Raw genomic sequence first — 25,134 nt, 5'->3', positions numbered from 1 at the left:
ATCCTTTTTCAGTAGAAAATTCCAGTTACTCAAGTAAGCTACATCATACGTAGTACATAAGAAGAGCAAATTAACATCATCAGCAGTAAACCATCATGCAACTTCTACCTGCTAAACAACTAAGTGAGTATAATTTATCAGAAAAAATGCCTACGTTTCAGCCTAATTTACCTCTACATTAATAATACTACCAGAATACTAAGGCTTCAAAAGTGAACACTAAGAATAATGTTCAGACTAAAGTATAGGGCATCTTGCAAAGGATTATTACTCCCTACATCTACAAGTCAATAACAATTATTCTAAATAATACGAACTTGGACAAAATATAGTCAAATACACAACACAAGAAGGAAAATAATTACAAGTAAAACAGCAGACACTCAATATCTCAAAACAATCCGGTAAAAATATTCTACAACAAACTGACTCATAACATAAAACTGCTAAGTCCCCAAAACATATACAAATACAATCAATAAAAACTACTTGAAATGGGAAAACTGACTACAGTCTCACAGACTTGATGTAAAATAACAGCAAAACTTAGAAGCATGCACAGTCAATAGTGCTCAATTTGCATACAGTTCACATGCAAACTATCATGAAAATGTTCAAAACAGTCTCCCAGCTCAGTTCTCATCTATACTTGGACAACAAAATCCTGCAACAAATTCTCAGAAATCCTACCTTTCCTACCCTTGCTTAAATAGCTAAAGTGCAATCTTCATACTAAAATATTGAAAAAAGGCATATCTATTTACATAAAAGTGTGTACACATGTGTTTGTCTGCGTGTACTCTTAGATAAATTGATAAAAAAGCAATATAGTTATAAATCAAAGACTATACCTAATAATATTAATTTCAAAATAAGCTGATAGAAAAAGATATAATAACTACAGTATAAGCTAGGAACATAAATTGAGAGTATTTGAAAATAAGATCCTTAGGAAAATATTTGGGCCTAAAACAGATGAGGAGGCAGATGAGTGGAGAAGATTACATAATTTAGAAGTACATAATTTGTATTCATGTCCAGATATTATTAGAATAATTAAATCAAGAAGACTTAGGTGTGTAGATCATGTGGTACAAATGGGAGAGGAAAAAAATATACAGGATTCTTGTTGGGAAACCTGATGGTAAAAGACCAATAGGAAGACCAAAACAAAGATGGAGGGATAATGTAGAGATGGACCTAAAGGAAATTGGTAGGGAAGGAAAGGAGTATATAGATCTTGCTCAGGACAGGGACAGATGAAAGGCATGTGTTGCTGCAGCCATGAACCTTCGGGTTTAAGAAGGCTAGAGAGTTAGTTAGTTATACATTAAATAAGCATAATATTTGAATTGTAAGTAGAGAATATAACAAATGTACAAAGCATTGTGCGAAAACTATGTCAACTTTGCATTATAAGCAGAAAATTAAACCAGTTTGCCTTAGAAATACATTTTAAGAATAGCACAAAATAGCATGCATAATAGAAAATTAAGAAAACTTTCTGATGCATAAAAGTACTGACTAGTGCTGAATGAATCAATTACTGTAAAATATTATTCTCTGATTCAAGTGATTTAACTGTAAACATTATCTTTTGTGTGTAAAATATAATTGTTAGTTGCACTGATAAGTACAAATATTAACTTTATACGCCTTCAAACACTCTAAATAACATAACTTTGATATATAAATTAGTAACAATTTGTTAAAAATTAAGTTAAACCGTAGTATTGTTTTCTTAAATAAATATAAAGTAGTAAAAATACTAAACAAATAATTCCTTCTTTTGCTATTTAAAGGATGTCAAACAGTGTAAACCAGTTGTTAGTGGCTAAATAACATAAAATTTGAAGGCAGTAACAATATTTTTTTAAAATACTGTTTTTTTACCTAACTTTGTGAATTAAATACTAGTACATTTTGTCAAATTATAAATAAAATATACCTATTTCTTTGGTATTAGTACTAAAGTGAAGAAAATGTTACTAAAACTTGGCTAGTACAGTAAATCTGAGAGTTTTAGCTTTATTTGTCCGTAACTGGATATAATTGTAACTTGTTAATCTCGTCAAACACAATCTTTACCTCAATTTTGGAAGCTAGCTGAACTTTAGCGTTTCGAATTACATATAATGAAGGCCTCTATAGTGGAAAAATACACCCAGTCTGAAAATATTTGGAAATGTTGTCTCCTTCTCTGTCGAACCAGACCAAGAGTGTTCTCACATGTTTCAATATATTTCTTAACATAACTAACTTTTGAAGAAAAGAATACCTTGTGCCCAGATAGCTTAGTTGGTATAGCGTTAGGCTTTTAACCTATCTGTCCAGGGTTCGAGTCCCTGTCTGGGCGATAACAATTTTTAAATTTTGTCATCGGATCTTTTGCAACAGTAAGTCGTGAGTAAACTTTTAAGTTTCTCAAATATCAGCATCTTTAGCTAACAGTACAGCATAACCAGTATTATTATGATAGAAAAGTTCTAGTGGTAGAACCTACACCTACTGTAATATCTCTGTGGTATTAACTTACATGCAGCTCATAACTTTTGGGACTGTTTGTCCTCCGTTACATTTCCTCGCCATTTACCCTTAGCGTCGCGATTAGCCTCAGAAGCAAAAAAAGCGAAATCTTATATTTGTTCTTTTTATATCTCTGAAACCACCTATACTATAGAACTACATTTAATGAATTTTGCAGTCTTTCTGTTTGATCTGTTAAATAATCCAGTCAATAAAAATATACTTGCATAGAAAAATCTGTTTTTCAGATACTTTAATCGGGTAATCTGCTTTTGCGTACTTCCTCAGAAATATAGTTCTTGCCACATTTATATAAATCGAAGTGTAGTTAGAGTTGACCTGTGTGCTTCTGGTACAAATAGTTAATTGAAAAAGCAAATATTGGGTGTATAAAAGGTAGCATTCTTGTGAAACAGTAAAAATCAACCTCATTTCCTCATAGCATTAGTTGCAACTGCTTCTTGCAGATTAACAAAGCTCTGGCGTGTGGTCCTACGTCACCTGTAATCCTTTGTAAGGTTCATGTTGTCCTATAAATTGTCGCTATACATACTAAATCCCTAGTTACACCCTAAGCTTTTAGTTTCAATCAGAGGATTTCAGTGTTCAGATAGTGATTGTAGCCTCGTATAATAAACCAAATGGAAATAACCCAAATGTTGATGCACCCAAAAAATCCAGTAATACTTCTAAAATACCTTGAAAAAGGTTATAAGGCTAAATTATTCTTCTAGCATAGAAACAACATTTAGCAAGTGAACCTATGGTCCATATAGTCAGTCGTCTGTGAACTTCGTCTTGTCCTGTGAATTGTCAATATATTGATAAATGGTTATATTTTTTTTAAAAAAAAGGAACAATGTTCGTAAGCGTCCAGTTATGGACCCTTCGGTAAAGGCATTTCAGTCTTTATAGACACACAATAATTTTCGTTACACTAAAAATTAGGCAAATAATCGAAATGTTAAACATTTCGTGTACTTTATCCAGTAAGCCTTAGCTAGAAATACAATAACAGCGTTACAGACATAAAAATTAAGCAAGCTTTGATATTCTAGTAGCACATAATAAATATAAAATATCCTTTAAAATACTCTGACAAATAGTTGTGGGTTATCTGAAATGAAAATTTTCAAGCCCTCTCTCCTGCATAAATAGGCTCTAGAATTCACTAAGCCTCAAAATAATATTGGGTACATAAAATAAAAAGCAGATGGAGAGTGGTGCTGATCGCATCATCTCCAAACAGCAAAAACAAAAGTATATGGATGGAGCCCTACCTGATATATTTTGGAAACTTTACCTAGTATAAAAGTAACAAAATACTCAGCAAACTCTAAAATAAACAAACTTTCCTACGTAGCAGGCGTAACCGGACCTAAATAAATACATATAGAAATACAGAACCAAAAATAGCATAGTGGAAATCAGTAAACCCTAATAATAATAATAATAATAATAATAATAATAATAATATATTCTGTGGCTTACATTTTAGCTAAAAGTACTTTTTTTTAGTGTTTTTGAAAAAATTTAAATAAATACTAAACTCTAAGTTAAAAATTGAAAAAATGTTTTTTGTGAGTGCAAAATTTAATAAAAAATGTAGCTTGAATAGTACAAATAGTGTTATTTTGGTAAAAAATTAACATAAAGTTGTAAAATAATAAGTTAAAAGTTGAAAAAATGTCTTTGCGAGTCCAAAATTTAATAAAAAATGTTGCCTGAATAGTACAAATAGTGTTATTTTGGTAAAAAAATTAACATAAAATTGTAAAATAATAAGTTAAAAATTGAAAAAATGTTTTTTGTGAGTGCAAAATTTAATAAAAAATGTTGCTTGAATAGTACAAATAGTGTTATTTTGGTAAAAAATTAACTTAAAGTTGTAAAATAATAAGTTAAAAGTTGAAAAAATGTCTTTGCGAGTCCAAAATTTAATAAAAAATGTTGCCTGAATAGTACAAATAGTGTTATTTTGGTAAAAAAATTAACATAAAATTGTAAAATAATAAGTTAAAAATTGAAAAAATGTTTTTTGTGAGTGCAAAATTTAATAAAAAATGTTGCTTGAATAGTACAAATAGTGTTATTTTGGTAAAAATAAGGATAAGCTGTGAAAATGTTTGACATAAAGTCAAAGTTTGGTAAAAAATAAACTCAAAATTAAGTTAAATAGCACACAGTAACATACATTTACTACCTAAATCAATAATCAAAGGGTCCTAGGTTCGTTACCCCGTGATAAAAGCAAATGGTGAAAACTGTAGGCCCCGTCCCTAATAGCTCTCCCTTCTTCATAGTACAGATAAAAAAACCCTGCGCTAAAGCGTCCTGTGCCTTGGAGGCAAACCTGAGCGGAATATTAATTGGCGGCGGAAACCGCATAGCTTCAGAGATTTGACCATTGCTGTGCATTCCAGACATCCTTTGTTGTCTGGTTGAATCCCTCCCCTGCCTTACTACAGTATTGCATAGCTTTCCCCTGTTCTTGCGTACTGGTTAACCTTGAAAAAACCGGTTCTGAAAATCTACCGACGCGTTCTCTGATTGGTCAATCAGATTCTTCCTTTGTTCTGACGTTCTGACGTCATTTGACCTTGACCGCTCTTCCCCCAAATTCCTTTCTCGTCTACCCTCAGCGCGGAGCGCGGAGTTCACCGTCTTCTGTCTAGCGTGTTGCACCACCGTGTTTCATAATATAATAACATACATTATTACATAGTACTAATTAATAATATTACATATCGCGGGTTCGAGTACCGGGACCGTCTTCTTTCGTACCATTACCACCGTTCATAGCGGTTCATAAACCATAAACTCTTATTTTCAATATTATAAACATTAATATTAACATTTCATACATTACATACTTTGCAGTAATGAATATAAAAACATATGCATAGCGTTTAGTACCTCTAATTAACTTCTATATACATATTTTTCATAAAATAAATAATTATATATTCATAAAAAGTTATAAACATGCAAATACATAAATGTAAAGTATTCTAAGTACATGCTAATTTATTCATATTATGCAAATTAGTTCTTAATTACGTGCAAATTAATTAACACCCGTGCAAATTAGTTCTAAGTACGTGCAAATAAAGGACCACCCACGAAGAAAACAGGCCTTGGCGTATTCAGCTTCTACTCCCGACAAAAATGCGTGGTTGCGCCTCTGATCTTCAGTTAGGTTCCCGTCATGCATAAGGCCTCATCGCGTTGTATCCCCAGCTCTTATCGGTTTGATCCAAAGCGACATGGAGTGGAACTGTCCAAACAAAATTTACAGATGTTTGAGGCCACTGGTGTACACAGGATTTTATTTCGGAGGGGTTGGAATTTAAAAGATGGATATTATATTCGATTTAAGAGTTGTTCGAAGACAGAGGAAATGGTAATAGAGGCTCATTTTAAATGGAAATTAGCATTTGCAACTTTGATTTTCCCGAGTTCTTTACTTCTTTCATTTGAATTTTTTTTGATTTTCATAAATATCGAGAGGGGCTGTAGCCCCATCAGCCCCTCCACTGCGTACACCAATGTTTGAGGCTGTTATAACCAACGATAATTACGTAACGGCCTCAAAAGAACTTGCACTTGATGTCCTCATTATAGACATTTAACTAAAAGAAAGTTGGTAATCACGAAGTGATTCCTGTGAGTGGTTCACGATTCTTCGTATTGAGAATATCCCTAAAAAGCGAAGAAAATTACTCAAAATGTAAGGCAATACAGCCAGCAGCAGTTGTTCTGAATGCTCTTCTCTCTCAGTCTCTACGAGAAGTTATCGAGTGGCAGAGAGGGGCACTTGCAAGGACTGGGCCACACGCGTTAAATATCTCTCAACGCAAAGATTGTGACAATTGCGGGCGGCTATTTCAGCATTTCCCGGTCATGCGCATTAGCTCCCGCGTGACGTTGATGACAGCCACGGCGCTCGCGTAAGTTATTTTTGAGCCTTGTGTACTTTACAGCTGTGTGGATCAGAGTTGCCGTGCCTATAATTTCTTTGTTTTCCTCGACTTTTCCGATTAACTTTTGAAGCTCTATTCTAAAGTGAACTGATGAAATCACCAAAACACAACTTTTTACCACAAAATGTAAGGCTCAATATCTGCTTCCATATGATTTTTCAGCTCATGGAGGCAGCGTGGCCTTAAAATTGCAATCTCGATAAGTTGCATTGTTGGTATTACCACATATTCTATCAACTACGGTTTTACAATGATAATCAATGCAATATACATGACAATTATATTAAATTATCATAGTGCCTATTTAAAACTCGATCTTAATAACACATCATTTAATAACATTATATTAGATATTGCACCACATATATTCAATTCACAATATTCGTATGTCACTGTGTGGATAAAGTACGTACAATAGGAAAATTAAAACGTCAACTATACAATCTCCTTAAATCAAGTATTGGCACAACTAGTAGGCTTCTCTGATCTGATTGGTAGTTTCATGAAGGTCAAGATTGTTTTTAACGACGATTTGGTACTTCGTCCCGCCATGGTTCACATCTTCGCTGTCACCTTATAATCAAGAGGCCACGGGTACGATCCTCCCAATGGAGAGACATTACACAGCACAATCCAGGATAGAATTAAGTACAGTTCCGTCGAACGCTTTTGACAAAAGAAAATCTTTGTGAAGTTGCAGCTCGTATCATCAAATCCATGTAATCCACACATAAATGAAACGGTGACATGCCTGCCTCCCATACGGGAGCTCTAAGCGCAAACATCGGGACAATTTGGACAAACGTCAAGGTTTTCTCTGTTCATCTTTTCACGCGTAAGAAAGCTGCTGCTGGAAATTCTTTATTTGGAACCGTGCCCAAATTGCGTAATGGCAGTGCAGGGGCCGTTGGCCTACACTTTGATGAAGAGCTGTTTGGCAGATCTCAGATAAAGCAAGGATTGATGGCGCAGCCTTTCCCTTGCTTTACGTTATTTACATTCGCTAAGTGAAACTTCATCGCTCTGTGTTCGACCAGAAATCACTTCCGTGCATTTTTTGCGACACTAGGTGATTTGGAATTCACTGTTGCGGATATTTCATAATGACCTCTTCGTCATTATGCAACCTTATGCTACAGTTGCGAACCTTCAAGAGGTTGCCTGGTATTTGTGCAACCACGTCCTGCAGTTGTGGGCTTTCGGAGGCCCAGGTTTTTATGCAATGTAAATCTACAGTTGAGGATCTCCAAGGGATCACCTGGTTCTTACGCAACGCCAAGTAACGGTGCTGTACTTTCAGGGGTCGCCTGATCTTAATTCAACTCCATACCACGGTGTGGAAATTCCACAAGGCGACTGGTTTCTGTCAGTTGAGGATGAAAAATTGAGACTCAAAACCAGATTGTAAGTGATATTATTGCTTTTGGCTGCTCCAATTTTGCCGGAGTCGACATCGACCATCTCATGCAATCTTGTAATTTGAAAGCAAATTGTCTAATCAAAAAATATCACAAAACAACATAATAATCTTCTGTGCGTCATTTATCTAGATCGTTGAAAGACGTGCTTGTTCCTTTGCTAAGGTACTAGCGACATTTGGTCTGCTTAGCTGGCAAATGAACCATGTGGTCGTCCGCCAACCGTTCTCGGAAGGACGTGATTAAGTGTTTGTGCTATGGCACTCGGCTTTTGCGGCCAGCCACCAGAGGGTGTTGTTGCTGCAGTGGTTTCTTAGATGTAAAATTCAAGGGAAATTGGGCTGTTACCAGACGAGTTGATCCAAAATATCATAAACTTCTCGTATACGAAGGACGTTCAAATACAAAGAAGCAAAATAGCAAAAACTTTGTATTGAATAAGAATTTTCTGATTTGTTTTTAACTAGAAAAATAAAGAAACTGTACTTCAGCGAAGGCTCATGGTAGAACCCATGCTCTGTTCCTATAAGCTGGTTTTCCGTTCCTTTTCGAGCAATGTGCAGTCGTGCACAAAAGTTACAATTCCTTCTGTTACGCTATATTACCACCACAAAGTTTTACTTTTAATTAAATTAGCGCCTTAGTACTTTCAATTATAATGTTGATGAAAATGAAAATCTGTCTCCGACAAATTTCTCTCTTTGTTGTACCAAATTTCGTGCTTTTTAAACATAAATTAAACTTACTACTATTGAGAAATAAAACAAACGAAAAATGCAGAAACATCAAACATCCATTTTGAATTATTTTCACATGAGGTACACAACAAAAAAATAGTTTGGAAATAGTATGTCGCTCTATCGTCACGGCACTGCAGAGTTCCCCTCCCATTTTTCAATATCGTTCGATTTTTAAAATAAAATAAAAATATCACCACTAATACAAGTATAGGACACTTTTCGTATAATGTACTATATGTAAAATGTATAACCTTATTACTCCGGCTCCGGCGCCCACCCAGCGTCGAATAACATGGGTACCTGGGGGAAACCCTGGGGGGTAAAGGCGGTCAGGGGTGTGATGCTGATCACATCACCCCCACTCAGGACCGGATCAAGAAAGTGTGGGGCGTTACCCCCATACCTCCTATACGCCTTCATGGCGTGGTGCTATGCACAGGGGAGCACTTTACTTTTTACTTTTTTTTTACTTTATTACTCTTTAATATTGATAATAATAATAATATTTCTTATTGCTATTTTTTTTTTATTCTACTGTATTCGATTTTGTGAGTTTTCTCGTAATTTCTAAACACTAAGAATGAACTATTAAGACTGCGATTCTTGTATTGCTTTTAGCTTTATGGTGTTGGCGTATGGCCAAAGAGCTGCACATGGACGCGGTGTATCCCGAGCCGCTGTCCCGGCTTCACGCCCAGGTGTATCGCCGAGCAGTCAGGAAGAACATGCACAGAGGTGGAGCGGGTCGCTACAGGACGCAGCCGGTCACGTTCGCAGAAATAAAGGTCAGTGATTTACTTCTTTATCCTAACTCACAATTTCCCCTTTCTTCGTTTGTTTTCGGTTACTGCCCTTTGCTTCTTTCCGATTACCAGTTCTTTCATCGTTTATTGACAGCAGCTGAATTAGCTCCTTTAAAAACGAGGGATCGTCTAACCCAGGCGAGGGCCGTGCTCTCTTAGATGTCGAAAGCGAGCGACAAATCTTCAATTTCCGAAGTCTACCACACACCAAATTAGCAGTTGCGTGTCCACACTGAAATAATTTACGCTAGTATTTGTTTCTGTGTAGGACGCATGGGCATCTTGCATCGAGCAGTGAGCTTGTAACAAAATACAGTAAAACCTCGTTAATCCGGATACCGATAAAACAAGGGGAAAAAAAGCAGAATGCAAGGTTTTAAATGTGGCTAGAAGTCAACAAGAGAACTTCGCACTGATGAAATTCTATTTCTCGCAGACTTTGTACTGTACTGTATAGTGTATTTAGGCCTATGCCCTTTAAATGCACCGTAATGAACGTCTTTTGTTGCTATAAACGGAGTTTTAATACACTTTCTACTGTTCTTTTAGGTTATTTAAGTTAATCCGGACTTTCGTTAAGCCGGTCAACTTATCCCCCCCATTAGTCCGGATTAGCGAGGTTTTACTGTATCTGAGAAAACTAGTTTTGGTCAGGCGACAGCAGCGAATTAAACTACGCATTTGCTAATTTCTGAACAGGGATGGCATCCAGACGACACTTGGCAGTCTCTCAGTTTCTTATCTAGTTGTAAATTCCCGTCTCGTTCTCTATCTTGAAATACGGTATGAACGGTATATACAGCGGGCAGTCACCGCATAAAATTTCACAGAGTACAGAGGTCATCAAGGCAGGGTTGTTTAAGGTCCAGGAATTGTAAATATATTCAATTCCCGTTCGGAAGAGAAAATCAGCAATGGGTTTTAGACCGTAAAGAACCTTTTATGTTTAAAGTATTTCAATTCGGTCCAGGAACCTTTTTTCCGGATCAATTTAAATACGGTCCAGCCAGTAGCGGCTTCTGCCTATTCGCACGTGCACACCCAAATAAATCTGTAATGCAAATCATTATTATTATACTTATTTATTGAACTTTATTTCCTTCGAAACATCAAGTGTTTCCACGCCGCTCCACCAAGAGAGATGGTGGAGAAGCCTGCGATCAGTGAAATCAACCCGCGTAGACCGAGCCGCGGTCGGGGCTTAAACACAATGTTAGTTTCGCTCCCTATGACGCTGTTGCAGCAGTCGCGTAGAAGACGCTGATTGGTCTTTTGGCTTGAGCGCCGTGTGAGGGGAGGTTGCATCATTTAGGAAAGCCGTGAACGCAGCGATCGGTGAGCTAGCAAATGTAGTGTTGCAAACCCATTCCATTAGAGATGGTGTGACAGAGTCGAGGCAACCCATACATCATTGCAAATTGAGGGAATTTTTTTTAGAAAAGGAAAATTTCGATGGTATATTGTCCCTCCGATTCTGTCCCGAGCATAAAAGGGGAAGAAAAGGGTGAAGGGGAGGGAGGCAACTGAAAGCGAGACGGTTGTTTTAAACATGCCTGATATTGCATTTGCTTAGTGCATCTTGGCCAAAATAAACGGTCTCTGTAGCGCAGTAGCCGAATTATCAATGCGAAGGGAGCGTACATCAATCAGCCAGCTGTTTTGCATTATGTGTGGCTGTTACTGAGTTGCAAAATTGTTTAGCGTTGTCAAAAGCTCGTACCTGTTTCAGTGCAAACTGTTTGATTTCATGATGAATATGGTAACTGTACATAGCGAAAGCAGAGACTTAATATTTAACGTTGTTGAATTTTTGGAGGGAAGTTAACTAGAAAGGATGTAGCAACTGCAGCAATATATGGATGAGACGGGAGGGAAGGAAAAATTCTTAAGTGCGAAGCATGGCAGTGTGAACTGAGTGAGTACTTTAATTTTCTTTAAGATTTATTATTCTCTTGATTTCGCTTGGTTTGCTTGGTTCGATCAGTCTGTCATTAGAAATAAACAACAGCTAGATAGATTACAATTGGTTTCCTCCATGTGGTAGTTGGATCGGCTTCTTTGGTGTACTCCAATGTTGATATTCTCTTTGTTCATTAATATGAGCGGAGCGCGGGAGAAAGTTAGGAAATATTTTGCAAATCGACAATAGTATTGATATTGTACCTAGGTAGATCGGTATTTCTATGTTTTGAGCGATATTGTCATATTATCGATGCTGAATTACATATTGCACAATTACATCGCTCTTCTCGCGATTGGCTGGATAATTTACGAAATAATTTAAATTTGTAAAAAATCAGTGTTAAAAAATCATGAAATATAACTCATTTTCAGTGAAAGATGATCAAAACTTGGGTTGCCAGTATATTAAGCATCATTATGTACGCAAAAACGGGTGCGAGTATTTGACAGAGGTGGTATAACACTTCTGGACGCGAGAACACCCATAGAGCCAGAGCATGAGTCGCCACTGGGTCCAGGCAATTTTTTCCGGATCAATTTAAATACGGTCCACACACTTTTTTCGGATCAATTTAAATACGGTCCAGATCAGTTTACATTTGGTCCAAGTGAAATGCAACACTAGCCAACTTTGACCGAATTTAAATTGGGCGAGAAAAAGAAAAAGGTTCCGTTCCGGTTGCGGAACCCATTAGAATTTATGGGTTCCTGGACTTTTGACAATCCTGCATCTAGGTAAACAACTTTTCTTGATAACATTTTTTTTTGTGTGTGATGCCTCGTATCGACGCTACGACCTCCACCTCAAAACATATCCTGAAGATAAATGCAACCACGTAACACACTGCTACTAATGAACTGACTACATTGTATATGACTTATGTAAATAATCAGGTAGATGCCCATTTCGTACGTCACATAGCAAAATAATATTGTTTTAGGTATTTTTTTTAATACCACAATAAAATCTCGAACAGTAGATCTCGGTCTCGATTTTTACAACCCCGTCTTGGTCTCGGTACCTTTCTTATTTCTCAAGATTTCGCAGCACGAAGCCTGAATTTTGATGTGAATAAGGGCAAGTTCTAAGAGACACGAGAGCGAGAGTACCTGCATGTATGTACGCAGCCAGGTTATAAAAAGTTTATATCTATGAGACGGTCGTTTGGTTGGCAAGTATGAGAGCAGTGACTTCATTCATTCGAAAACGGGAGCGTATGTTCACTTCTTAAGCACCTACTCAGCTACTGTCGGAGTACGAGCTCATGAGCACATAGGCTAATCGGGACTCGATCTACAGTTTAAAGTTGGATCCTAACAACTGTGCAACCGGGGAATCGTAGCCCGGACCCCTTGATTACAAGGTGACAGCATTACCACTACGGCAATCATTTTTATTACAAGGGTCAGGTGAATGCCACTGGTTCTTGCACACCTATTCTGTGTGGGCACGTTATTGAAGGACTTTCAAATGTGCGGCTGTCAATTCTTACGAGGGGAGGCCAAAAAGTTCTTACCCTGACTGTGTTGCAGATGTGCTAGGGAGCTAAAATTTTATCCATAGACTCTTCCATCTCCATATATCCACCTCGTGTGTCCGCACACTTCTCGCATCTATGGAACGGCCCTTTAATACCAGCTTCGTAGAAATATGCAGAAATGGTGGATAAACAATTCGTCACTTCAGCTATGTCCTCACCACTATCGTTGAAACGAATGTATGTTTGATCATCGAGAGTTATAAAAATTGAGGTAAAATAAAAATACCTGTGATGATTGGTCGAACTATGATGAGGCAAACTCCTGGTTTCGATTCTACAACCACAAACACACCAAAGGGTTATACTTTTTGCGCATCATTGCTAGAATCAGTGTCATATTAATCAGAAGGCTTAGGGTCATACAAGGAGTCAGAAAACTAGTCGAGAAAGAATAAGCAAATAGGCGCGTCTTCCTTCACATGTTGTCAATAGTTTCCGGCTAAAATGCAAGACAAATTCTTCAATATAATAAAAAATCCCATTGAACGATTCTCTACAATTTTCCCGCAGGCGAAAAGTCTCTGACCCAGATGTAATAAAAAGGACTGTTCCTATATTTTCGTTAGGATTTTTCTGATGTAAACGAACGCGTGATGATTTTTTTACTGTTATGCTGTTTGTGCAATGATATAGATCATTCAGGCAATAATAGTAATGTATTTTTTGTGTCACATATATTACAAACGAGAACTGCAAACACGAGAGTAAGCATTGTCGTAATGGCGTTTTCGCACCCGAAACTACACGTGTCGCTTGATATTTCCTTCCGCCAATCGAATGCAGACTTGTGCGATCTGTGATGATACTACGGCGTGAAATATTGATTTGATGTTGATTGATTCCTTCGAAACTGGCATGTGAAATGTGTGTTAAAACTCCTAAAACTTCGAATAATATTGTAAAACGATCTGCAGTAGGTAGTATAATAACCACTTCAACACCAAGGTAACTAAAATTGAAGATGAGAGTTAATTTTTATGTACTGTGTAGTATCATACGTTATAATTATTAACTATTAACGTTTAATTTCATGTATATGGTTGAGTGGAAGAAAATTCCTTGTACGGCCTTAACTCCGCCATTTAAAATAAGACGTTAATAGGGTAAAGGTTGGTATTATCGTAATATCGTGATAGTTTCTGTATTTTCTTCTCCTGGTCAACACGTGTGTTTCTGCCTGGAACCATTTTGCTCACTTACTGACAGGACCTTTACGAAACACGTACGAACAACAGGCAGTTTCTCGCACGCGAGGTTATTTCGTAATACGTCAATACAAAACTATCACGATATTAACCTATATCACGATAATACCAACCTTTATCCTATATAAATAAAAAAGTTTGCGAAAATTCGTCAGAACGTAACATGTAAAGTATTATCAAGTTGAAAAATGAACGATATAAGTTGACCTTATACAGGGTGTCTATCAGTCAAGAATGTCAAGAAAAAGTCAAGAAATGAACAGATAGGTCAAGGAAGTCAAGAAAAATTCATGAAATTATGTTTTTGGTCAAGAAGTTTTCCTATTTTTTACAGTATAGTGAATTTTTATTGTTATATATCTGTACTGGGATTTAATAAAATTGAATATTTGAAAATCTGGAATTGAATTGTGGTTACGATTTGTTCACTTTGTTTCTTAAGAATTACATTCTTGTATGCTTGAAGTTTTGTAAAAAATATTAAATAAAGTAATGTGGCCATTCTCCATCTAGGATGGGGGCCTCCCCGATGGCGCAGTGGTAGCGTTGTCGCCTTGTAACCAAGGGGCCCCGGGTTCGAAGGAGGCACATAGTGGTTCGGATCCAACTTTAAACTGTAGGTCCAGTCTCGATTAGCCTTACTGTGCATAAAGTGGACTTAAAACAACAAATCAATCCAAATCCATCTAGGATGAAATCTGAAGCATTAATTTTTGCATGCATTAATAATTAAAGCCAATCTAAATCTCTTGTTAAAGTACAGTTTAGTTTTCATCGTAACTTGCCTTGTGGTAAGGGTTTTTCATCGAATAAAAATATATTTTTTATTAATTTTGCAACTATACCTGATTATGGGCCGATTAATTAAATGTTAAGAAAAAAGAAAGAAAGGTCAAGAAAAAGGAATAAAAAAGTTAAGAATCTTGGATTTGATATTTTGGTAGACACCCTGTTATAAGAATAAACTTCTCCCTGATTTTTTTTTATTATTATTGCTTTCCTATTTACATCTAGTGAAATATTCTGATAATGCAGTTCTGAAAATATGCGACACCTTGATAGGAGGGAGAGGGAGCAACTAATGTTTCGGCTTAGGGCGCTACCGATCCCTAATTACACACTTCCTAGAATACAGTCGGGGTCAATGATACTTGTATCCAAACTGTCCATCACAATATTCACGCATTTAGTTTTGAAATCCGATCTTAAGAATTGGAAGAAAACTGCCAAAACTCTGATTCGTGAATGGAGTCCACGTGCCTCTTAACTTAAGTGGATACTTTTGATAATTGTTGATTGTTACTATTCCAATGTGATCTGTGCCTGAATCCCCATAGGAAAAAAAATTGTCCTCCACATACATTAAGTATGTATATAGAGGTGTATGAATAAAAGTTACACACAGAGAGAGAGAGCGAAACAGCCATAATGGTAGTCAATACAATGATTTGGGAAATTTTCAAGAATGTTATCAATTTAATTGATAACTTTGTACTTTTTTCTTTTGCAAGATATTCATATATAAATTTTCTCGCTTCGTGACTCGAGCTACGGATTGCGGCCCGATTCGAGACTCCTGGTGGGAAGCTAACAACTTTTCTCGTGAACTTTCGGCCAGTCCATCGTGAGAACATTGGAGAGCTACGAATGAGTAGCGTAATCCGGTCATGAAAACCGACAACAACGACTGTGGGTTCGTCATGCTGACCACATGTCGTGGTTGGATGATCATCCACCTCTGCTGAGCCATGTAGGGGTGAGGCCGGCAGTCGGTAGGTATGACCTGGCGCTACTGGTTAAGTTCAGTATGGGCACTATTCACCGGATGTTTACATTTCTGTGCTTCCTTGGCGCGGGCGGGGACTGCACTTCCGGTTTGGAAAGAATAACATGGACTTCAAAGGTGTAAAGGCAGTGTCTTAAGAAAAGGCGACAATCTTTGTGTGGCTTTTGGTTTCATCGTGAGATAGGGAACAAATAATTGCTCTCGGATATCTATGCATCGTTTCAGACAGACCCGAGACGGAAAAATCAATGGATTCAGGCAGTAAAGAGAAAAGATAGGACACAAACACGAGGGAGTAGGCTCTGCAGTCGGCACTTCATCAAATCAAATGAAAATATTTTACGTGTTTCGAAAATTATAATTGTCTAACGCACATGTGTTGACTAAATTTAAAAGTTTAAACTGTTTATAATCATTTGCATTTGCCTTTTGGTTGAAGTTAAGCGCTCTCTCCATGGGTGTCGAACAGGTCCTTCGACCGCCTCCCGGAAATTGACATCGTTCATTTCAACTTACAAAAAAGCAGAAAGTTTGTTGTTTTATTGTTAATAACAGAAATAAAGTCCACTTGGATAGTATTCGAACAGATTAATCAATGTAAAAAATGAATTAGATAAAAAAATAGTGAAAAATACAGGAACCAGGTTACATTTTTATATTCTAACATTTAATCCAAGAATAAATGGTTCCACAGTTTTGAGAAATCGAAAAAATATAATTTTAGATGAAGCCACACAATATAAACTTTAAGAGTATTTTTTTCTAACTTCTAAATTCCTTTCATGACCGACACTTGCAAAAGTTAATAACAAAATACAATAAATGTGCATTTCAGTATAGTGACTCTAAAATTTAAAGAACTAATGGAAAATAGTTGTGCTGGATATTCACTCGGCTTGTAGATGGAACAATAATAATAAATTTCGAATCAATTTATTTAATTATGTTATATTACACTGGTCAACAATTTTTTTTTTTTTTGCGACATGGATGAAAATTCACTTTTCTGTATCAATCCATGATGCTGAACACGAAACTGACAATGAAAATGCCACTCGACTTCCGGTTTAAGAATTATACGAGGTATTGTCAAAAAGTCGGGTTTCCCAATGTTCTAATGTAGTGGAATGACGTATGCTTGGTGTGCATGTGACTTTTACGCTGAACTGTATTATGCAAACAGTACAAAACGTGGGTACATTTCCATTTGCCTTTCCAAGTAAATTCATGAATCATAGTTTTTACATTAATCACAAAATTAATATTTTCTACTATACTACTGTATGGTGTGTTCTGTACTTCTTACGTGGGATTAAATCCGCTTCCTCTTTGCTTCCCTCTTGTAGTGAAGCTCAGGATCATTCCTGGTTACTGTCCAGCAATAGTCGGCAAGCATTCCTCTACTCCATTTTCCTTGGTATCTTTTCTCCATTACAGATATTTGTTGGTGGAAATGCTCAGTGTGTTCATCACTTACCTCCCCACAAATTTTCGGGAAGAAATTGAGATGAGAGTAGAAAATGCAATTTAAGGAACATATTGCAACCTATTTTTTGATACGATGAAACCAAATTATTTACAAGTTTTTCATAGTCTTCAGCACGTTTGTTTCCCAAAAAATTGTTGGAGACTTCTCCGAAAGAACTCCATGCACCTTTCTCAACATCACTTAGCAGGTGTTCGAAGATCTCGTCCTGGTGAAGTTGACGAATTGAGGACCCACAAAAATTCCTTCCTTGATCTTCTGTTCACTGATTTTTGGAAGTTTGTTAAGTAGATATTTGAATACCCAAGAGTTTCGATCCAACTTTTTGACAAAGTTTTTGATCAGTACAAGCTTTATATGAAGTGCAAGAAGTATAATATTTTCAGATTCAACGAGAGGTTCATTATGTACATTCATATTTCTAGTTTCCATACTTTGACGTAATGGCCAATCGTTTTTAATAAAATGAGAAGCTTTATCTCTGCTATTCCATTCGCAGAGGAAACAGCAATATTTGGTATAGCCTTGTTGGAGTTCAGTTAAAATAGCAATGACTTTCAAATCTGCACATATTTTCCATAGGTATATACCTAGTTGTTGTATTTAATTGATTGAAGGAGGAATTTTAGGCTATCATACGATTCTTTCTTTTACACAGAATAACCAATAAGGATTGACGTCAATTGATTGCTGTTATGAAACAGTACAGCTTTTAGACTTTATACCGATGCATCTATGAACAACCGCCACTCTTCGCAGATGTGCTTAATGCCCATAGCCCCCAATAAACCATTAATATCACTGCAGTATATCAGATCTAATTCGGTAGAAAAGTATTCTTGCAACATTTTTTGACCGTCACGATAAAATGACACCTTCACATTACTAGCCAGAAAATTCCATTGTTGAACTCTGGAGGCTAATAGCTCTGCCTTGGCAAACTGGTGCTGTTCTGTAAGTTTAACATCACCTGCAAAGTCCGGATCTGTAGATGTGGAAGGTTGTGGATCGTACGGTTCGTCTTGTGAGTCTACGGAATAAGATTCAGGGGGTGTTGGAACAGGTAGTTCATTACGCGCCACAGGACGAGAAGCAGATCGAATATTTGCAAATACAATTGTCTTCTTTTTAGTATTGGACATACGTTGTATTGATGGGACCATACAAAAAAATAAACAATCGTCTGTATGATTAGTGGGCTCCAGCCAAATCAAGGGAATACTAAATGGCATCAATGGTCTTCTGTGATTCATCCAGTTCAGCAGATTCGTGTAGCAGGTCTTACAACGGAAATGTGGAGCCCAAGTCTTATCTTCATCTCCGAATTTGCAGTATTTACCGAAATACAGATTGTAGTCTGTTCTTACAGCAGGGGTAATATTTCTCCGCTGTCCAGAAAACACAATATGACCATAAACATAACAGACATTGTTAGCATTGATAATGCATTTACGTGGCATTTTTTAACATTACTCATCAATTTAATTAAATGTCAACTTTACCAGAAAGGGACTACGTAATACGCAAACACAATCTTCGATAAATGCACACACTCAACATAGTTTTATAAAGCCAGAATCACGTCTGCACAAATTAACACCTCACAAAACAATGAATAAAGAGGTTTTGTGGCTGATTTTGAACAGTTCCCCCTTTCCTTACAACAAATAAAAAAAATAAGATAAGAAAAGAAAAACTCAACATTTACTTCTTACAGCTATGCAATACCATATATATAGGGAACTTCTCCAAATCAACAATGGCCTGTAACTCAATTATAATTAGTCAATTGCAATTTTTAACGACAGTTTCGTATTTAGGAGACCAATATTGACTAGAAATTGTATATATCACTCATGTCGCATTTTGGCTGTTGACCAGTGTTATTAATGTATAATAACAATTATAACGGTGGTAAATATTGTTTTCTTTTACTGTTGTAATCGAAGTTCATAATTAATGTAAGCTTCATTTCTACCTGCAGAAGTGTTATCAAAAACGAAACTGTTGGTAGACGATCAACATTGCCTTGGAAAATACAGGGTGTCCGGGTTAGAGGTAATCAAAATTACACACAAAAATTTGCAGCATCTGTAAAGTTTTTTAACTTTCTTGTCCCAGTTTTCTTCAAAGTAACTCAGAAAGTTTTTATGTACCCTGGTACACTTCAATGTGGGTACCATTTGTAGCTCGACAGATATCCAAACGATACTCAAGCTCGTGCCAAGTGTTGACCAGCATTTGAGGAGTTATTAGCGCAACGATACGCTGTCTCAAATCACCCAAATCGTGAACTTTTCTCTTGTACAGAACATCTTTAATGAAGTGGCATGCAAAAAAAAAAAAAATCTAAAGTCTAATGGTGTCAGATCTGGGGATCTAGATGGCTAGGCAGTTTCTGCGCAAGCGTGACTCAACAGCACGACTGATCGTACAAAGTGGAGTACTGAAATCTGGAATCGATGGTCTATCGACTGAGCTTCACGAGACAATAAATACAAGTAGCAGTTTTGGCATTATAAGCAGTTATTTTTGTATACCTCTAGCCCGGACACCCTGTATTAGTATTGTCCCTTACATCTGCATCGAAAAGATCCGGGAACTTACCAATTTTTTCGAGGTACCTTTGTTTCTCTATATCACTTAAAAATTTTAAGTGATCCAATTTGTATCCGATCTTTTTTAACAAAATAAACTCGAAGACAATCTGTATTCAACTTGTTTACATTGGGAACTTGGCCAAACCGGGAGTTCCATCCCCGCCTTCAATAATCGAATTGTCAGATGGTTTTTTTTTTGTTTTGTTTTTGTTTACCCAGGAACATTCCTCATAAATTCCCTTAAAATTCAATTTTTTTATGTTGATAAATTTGGTGGCAGGTCTGCAACCCCATCCCTTCGGTACGCCATTGAATGTGTTGTAAAACGTCCCTCATAATCGAACTTCAGAACGAAGTCAAACACCTCAGTCTTGTAGCCAATAAACTACTTCACTTGAAAATGTTCCAAACCACCGGCTCTCTCAAGTCGCATCGCAGTTGCAGCGTTGCCAGCCGACAACTACGAGTATAAATATTTCCATCAACTGGCTGGCAACCCCAGAGCCATGGCTTCATTTGCAGCTGTGCACGTTTTCACCTTTCCCCGAGGCATGTTTAATGTGAATTATTACATGTTTTAAATACACATCTAATCTGCCACGCGATAATCCTCTCGCCAATTCTACGTTGCATTGTTGGTAAACAAAAGATTTAAGTTCACCTTTGGAGCACCTACAACTAGTTTTAATTGCTCTGGGGCGGCTTATGGGCCGGGTGACGCCGGCGCCACCCTCAGGGGGGTCGCCAAACCGGGATGTCCTTTTTGGGTAGCGCCAAAACCTTATTTTTTATTATAGCCTATAAGCGTGGCTATTATTTTAAAAGGAGTTGGATTTGTGTGGACAAGAAAAACATTATAAATATATTTCAAAATCATGTAGCAATTTAAGCTAATTGATTACTGTTATTTTGATATCATTATATAGGTGGTATTTCTTCGGTACATAAAATTCAAAATAGAGAAAGTATTGAACACTATGACAATCTTGTCCCAGAGTTTCACTTCACAAAACTACAAGAACGAAGAACACTTCATGAAAATATACTGCTGTGGAAATTAATAAATGATTACACCGCCGCAACAAATCTCTAATCAAAGGTCAGACTTCGGGTTCCCTCACTGAGAACGAGACACGAAAATGATATATTTTTAACGAAGCGGGCTAGAACTGACATCCTAAAAAAAATCACCAATATATAGAATGTGCAAAAGTTATAACAGTCTAGTAGCTAGGAACAAAAAAAATCGGCATATTTTCTATGAACCTATGTGAAGGTATAGAGCTCCACACATTCTTGATCTCGGCCATAGTTGGGATGATGTCTTCAGCTTTCACCCCCAAGGTACCCATTTATACGAGGCTGGGTGGGCCTCAAAGCCGCGCAGAAAGTTAGCACAGAATTTTTATATAATACACTTTTTTTTTAAATATATATATATATACACATACATACATACATTATATATACAGGGTGATTTCGAACTCCCATTACAAACTTAGGGGGGTGAATCTAGAAGGAAAAACAAGCCGAAAGTGCCATGTGGCAAAATTACGAAAACGGCACCGTGTGGCTGCCAGAGCCGTGAGAAAATCGGTTCACACCTCTTTCAAAGAGCAATAACGTCTGAACCACGAAAGATACGAAGATCGGCTCTGGCGGAAGTGGAGGAAGTCGTATCCAAACAATATCAGGGCGTTGAAATTGCGGCGCTTTTCGTAATGCGCAAGGGGAATCCCCAAAGGAAATGGGGAATCCCCACTGCATGTGAGCGGAAACTCGCGCAAAATGGAGAAAGACGACGAGGGAACATGCTGTCACAGGACGGTCGAAAAGTGACACATGGAGGGAGTCCCCAGAGGAGCGCATGAAGTGCGACAAATGGAACATGCTTGGACAGTGACTGTCGCGCATCCCAGATGGTACGCAAAACGGAGTGATGGATGTACACGTGCATGCTACGTGGAACGCAACGTGCAATTACAATTGCGATATGAACCACTACGTGCCCCCTCCCACCGGGAATTCGTTGAACCCGGGACCTCGGGAGTACAAGGTCAGCCGGAAGTCGGCTCTCTGAGGAGCAGCACCAAATACGTATCCACGTGCCCCACGAATGCTGGGACACGTTCGTATTGTTCTGTACTACATTACTGAAGAGCGTGTTGAGGTATCCCATGCGAGTCCGACGTTAGTCATTAACGTTCTCACGTGAAGGACATGGAACGGGAGCGACCAACCCGTACTTACTGACGTTCCTTCCCGTTCGTAGCCTCTGTGATGCATGAAGGTGTGCGCTGACGTCATACTAGGAGTCACTCGCTATCCCTGGTCGAAGTTGACCCTTGCGCCCTCTGGGTATTGCAAGACTGTATGGAGAGAGCGCTGGACGTGACACATTGGTTGAGTACGTACACACGACGTATCTTCTGGGAACATTACGACGTTGTGGGTGTGTGTGGACGTGAAAACTCCCACGATGGTGCAATACAGTTTCGAGGAGTATGCAGACATGATGCTCATTTACGGGGAAGCGAGATGCAATGGAAGGGCTGCCCGTGCGATGTACCAGGAACGTTTCCCGGAACGTGTGACGCCATCACACACCATATTCGAAAAAGTGAACCGTCGTCTTCGTGAATCTGGAACATTTGTTGTGAGTAGAGTAGACACAGGTGCCCCAAGGACGAGGCGCACGCCTGCGGTGGAGGAGGCAATTCTTCATGCTGTGCACGAAGACCCTGGTACGAGTACCAGAATCGTAGCGCGGGATGTTGGTGTATCTCAGTCTGTAGTGTGGAATGTCCTTCATGATCAACAACTGCACCCATATCACCCCCAGAAGGTGCACGCCATGGGTCCCACAGATTTTGAACCACGTGTTCGCTTCTGCACATGGTTTGTCCGTCGTTGCGTGAATACGCCTCAGTTTCCACAGTTGGTGCTCTTCACGGATGAGGCGAAATTCACCAGAGAGGGTGTTTTTAATTCCCGCAACAGCCATGTGTGGGATGAAGAGAACCCATTCGCAACGAAAGCTCGTGGGTTCCAGCAGCAAATGGGCATCAACGTCTGGGCAGGAATACTGGCCGGTCGTTTAATTGGCCCATACGTACTTCCCACCAATCTCACAGGTCGTACTTATCTGATTTTTCTCCAAGAGACATTGCCCGAGATGTTGGAAAATGTGCCATTGGCCATTAGGCAAAACATGTGGTTCCAGCATGATGGGGCGCCACCCCACTTTGCACGGGACGTACGGGACCATCTGACCCACAGATATGACAGGCAATGGATAGGGCGTGCGGGCCCGTGCCGTGGCCCCCACGATCTCCCGACTTAACGCCCCTGGACTTTTTTCTATGGGGCCGCATGAAGAGTCTCATTTATGAAACCCCCATCGATTCTGAGCATGACCTGGTTGCTAGGATTGTGGCAGCAGCGGACTTCATTCGAGAGAATCCACTGGTCTTCAATCGTCTGTATGAGAACATTCTTCGAAGGTACAATGTGTGCATCGATGTTGGTGGTCGTCATATTGAGCCCCTGTTGTGAGTTTCCGTTCTGCACACGCCAAAGGATGTTTTCATACTGTCCTTCGCAGTGCTTACGTGCTGCATTCCGAGTTCATCGTCGTTCCTTCATACCATCGGTAATGAACAGAAACATCAAGCAGCAATGATTCAAGATTTAGCACAAGTTGCCTATTTTTCAGGACAAAGGGTCAATAGTATCTGTGTTACTGATTTTTATCTGTTTGTGCTACTCTCTGTTTTCCTTCCGCCAAAGTGATACTGTACATTCCAATGTGAAACCCTTCATACGTACGTGCCAATTTCTTTCCTTTTTTTTTTTTTGTGGCTGTGCCTTTTAGGGAGGTGTCCCTGCATTCGTGGGGCACGTGGATATTTGGTGCTGCTCCTCAGAGAGCCGACTTCCGGTTGACCTTGTACTCCCGAGGTCCCGGGTTCAACGAATTCCCGGTGGGAGGGGGCACGTAGTAGTTCATATCGCAATTGTAATTGCACGTTGCGTTCCACGTAGCATGCACGTGTACATCCATCACTCCGTTTTGCGTACCATCTGGGATGCGCGACAGTCACTGTCCAAGCATGTTCCATTTGTCGCACTTCATGCGCTCCTCTGGGGACTCCCTCCATGTGTCACTTTTCGACCGTCCTGTGACAGCATGTTCCCTCGTCGTCTTTCTCCATTTTGCGCGAGTTTCCGCTCACATGCAGTGGGGATTCCCCATTTCCTTTGGGGATTCCCCTTGCGCATTACGAAAAGCGCCGCAATTTCAACGCCCTGATATTGTTTGGATACGACTTCCTCCACTTCCGCCAGAGCCGATCTTCGTATCTTTCGTGGTTCAGACGTTATTGCTCTTTGAAAGAGGTGTGAACCGATTTTCTCACGGCTCTGGCAGCCACACGGTGCCGTTTTCGTAATTTTGCCACATGGCACTTTCGGCTTGTTTTTCCTTCTAGATTCACCCCCCTAAGTTTGTAATGGGAGTTCGAAATCACCCTGTATATATATATATTGGAAGGCAGCCATTCAATATCGTTTTCAACAACTTTCCATGTCCTCTTGCCCAGCGACGAAGCCCCCGCCACCGGATATGGCTTTTTTTATTAGTGTAAGAAATATACAGGTTATTGAATATATTAGTATAATTTTTATGTCAATATTTCATAATTTGGCTTCCGGGTTCGAGTCCTGGCCTGAACGTAAGGTAATTAAAATTCCTCGTTCACATTTACCGTGCAATGAAGGCTCATATGTAGGATGTTGAGGAAGAGCACCCACCACCAGGCACGTATCTAGAAATACATTTCGGGGGGGATCCTAACAAATGTCTCAATAATAATAATAATATATTAAATTAAAATAATATTAATTAAATATGTAAATTCATTAATATTGTATTGTTATTATTACATGAATAGGTGTATATAAGATGGTAAAACAATATGTACATAACAGCATGTACTCATTAATCTAGCTTACGTGTAATAAAGGTCTTCAAATTTTTTTATAAAACTTCTTCCCTGGCAAGGAAATTAATGTCGAACAGATAA

The 25,134-nt window shown here is 38.4% G+C and overlaps 1 protein-coding gene across 3 annotated transcripts in view; it reads left to right on the top strand.

The window, feature by feature from the left end:
• LOC145990403 (uncharacterized) overlaps positions 1–25,134 on the top strand; it is a 64,414-nt gene that overhangs the window by 30,436 nt on the left and 8,844 nt on the right. For all 3 annotated transcript variants that reach the window (XM_083126101.1, XM_083126104.1, XM_083126106.1), the window contains exon 2: positions 9,286–9,452. In XM_083126101.1, coding sequence (XP_082982227.1) covers positions 9,303–9,452 — 150 coding nt within the window. In that variant the 5' untranslated portion in view covers positions 9,286–9,302. The remainder of the gene's footprint in view (positions 1–9,285; positions 9,453–25,134) is intronic.

The sequence above is a fragment of the Lepisma saccharinum genome, chromosome 1 (assembly GCF_977018435.1).
Source record: "Lepisma saccharinum chromosome 1, izLepSacc3.1, whole genome shotgun sequence".
Lineage (NCBI taxonomy): Eukaryota > Metazoa > Arthropoda > Insecta > Zygentoma > Lepismatidae > Lepisma > Lepisma saccharinum.
Note: the sequence above shows the minus strand (reverse complement) of the source record. Positions and strands in the feature narration are given on the sequence as shown.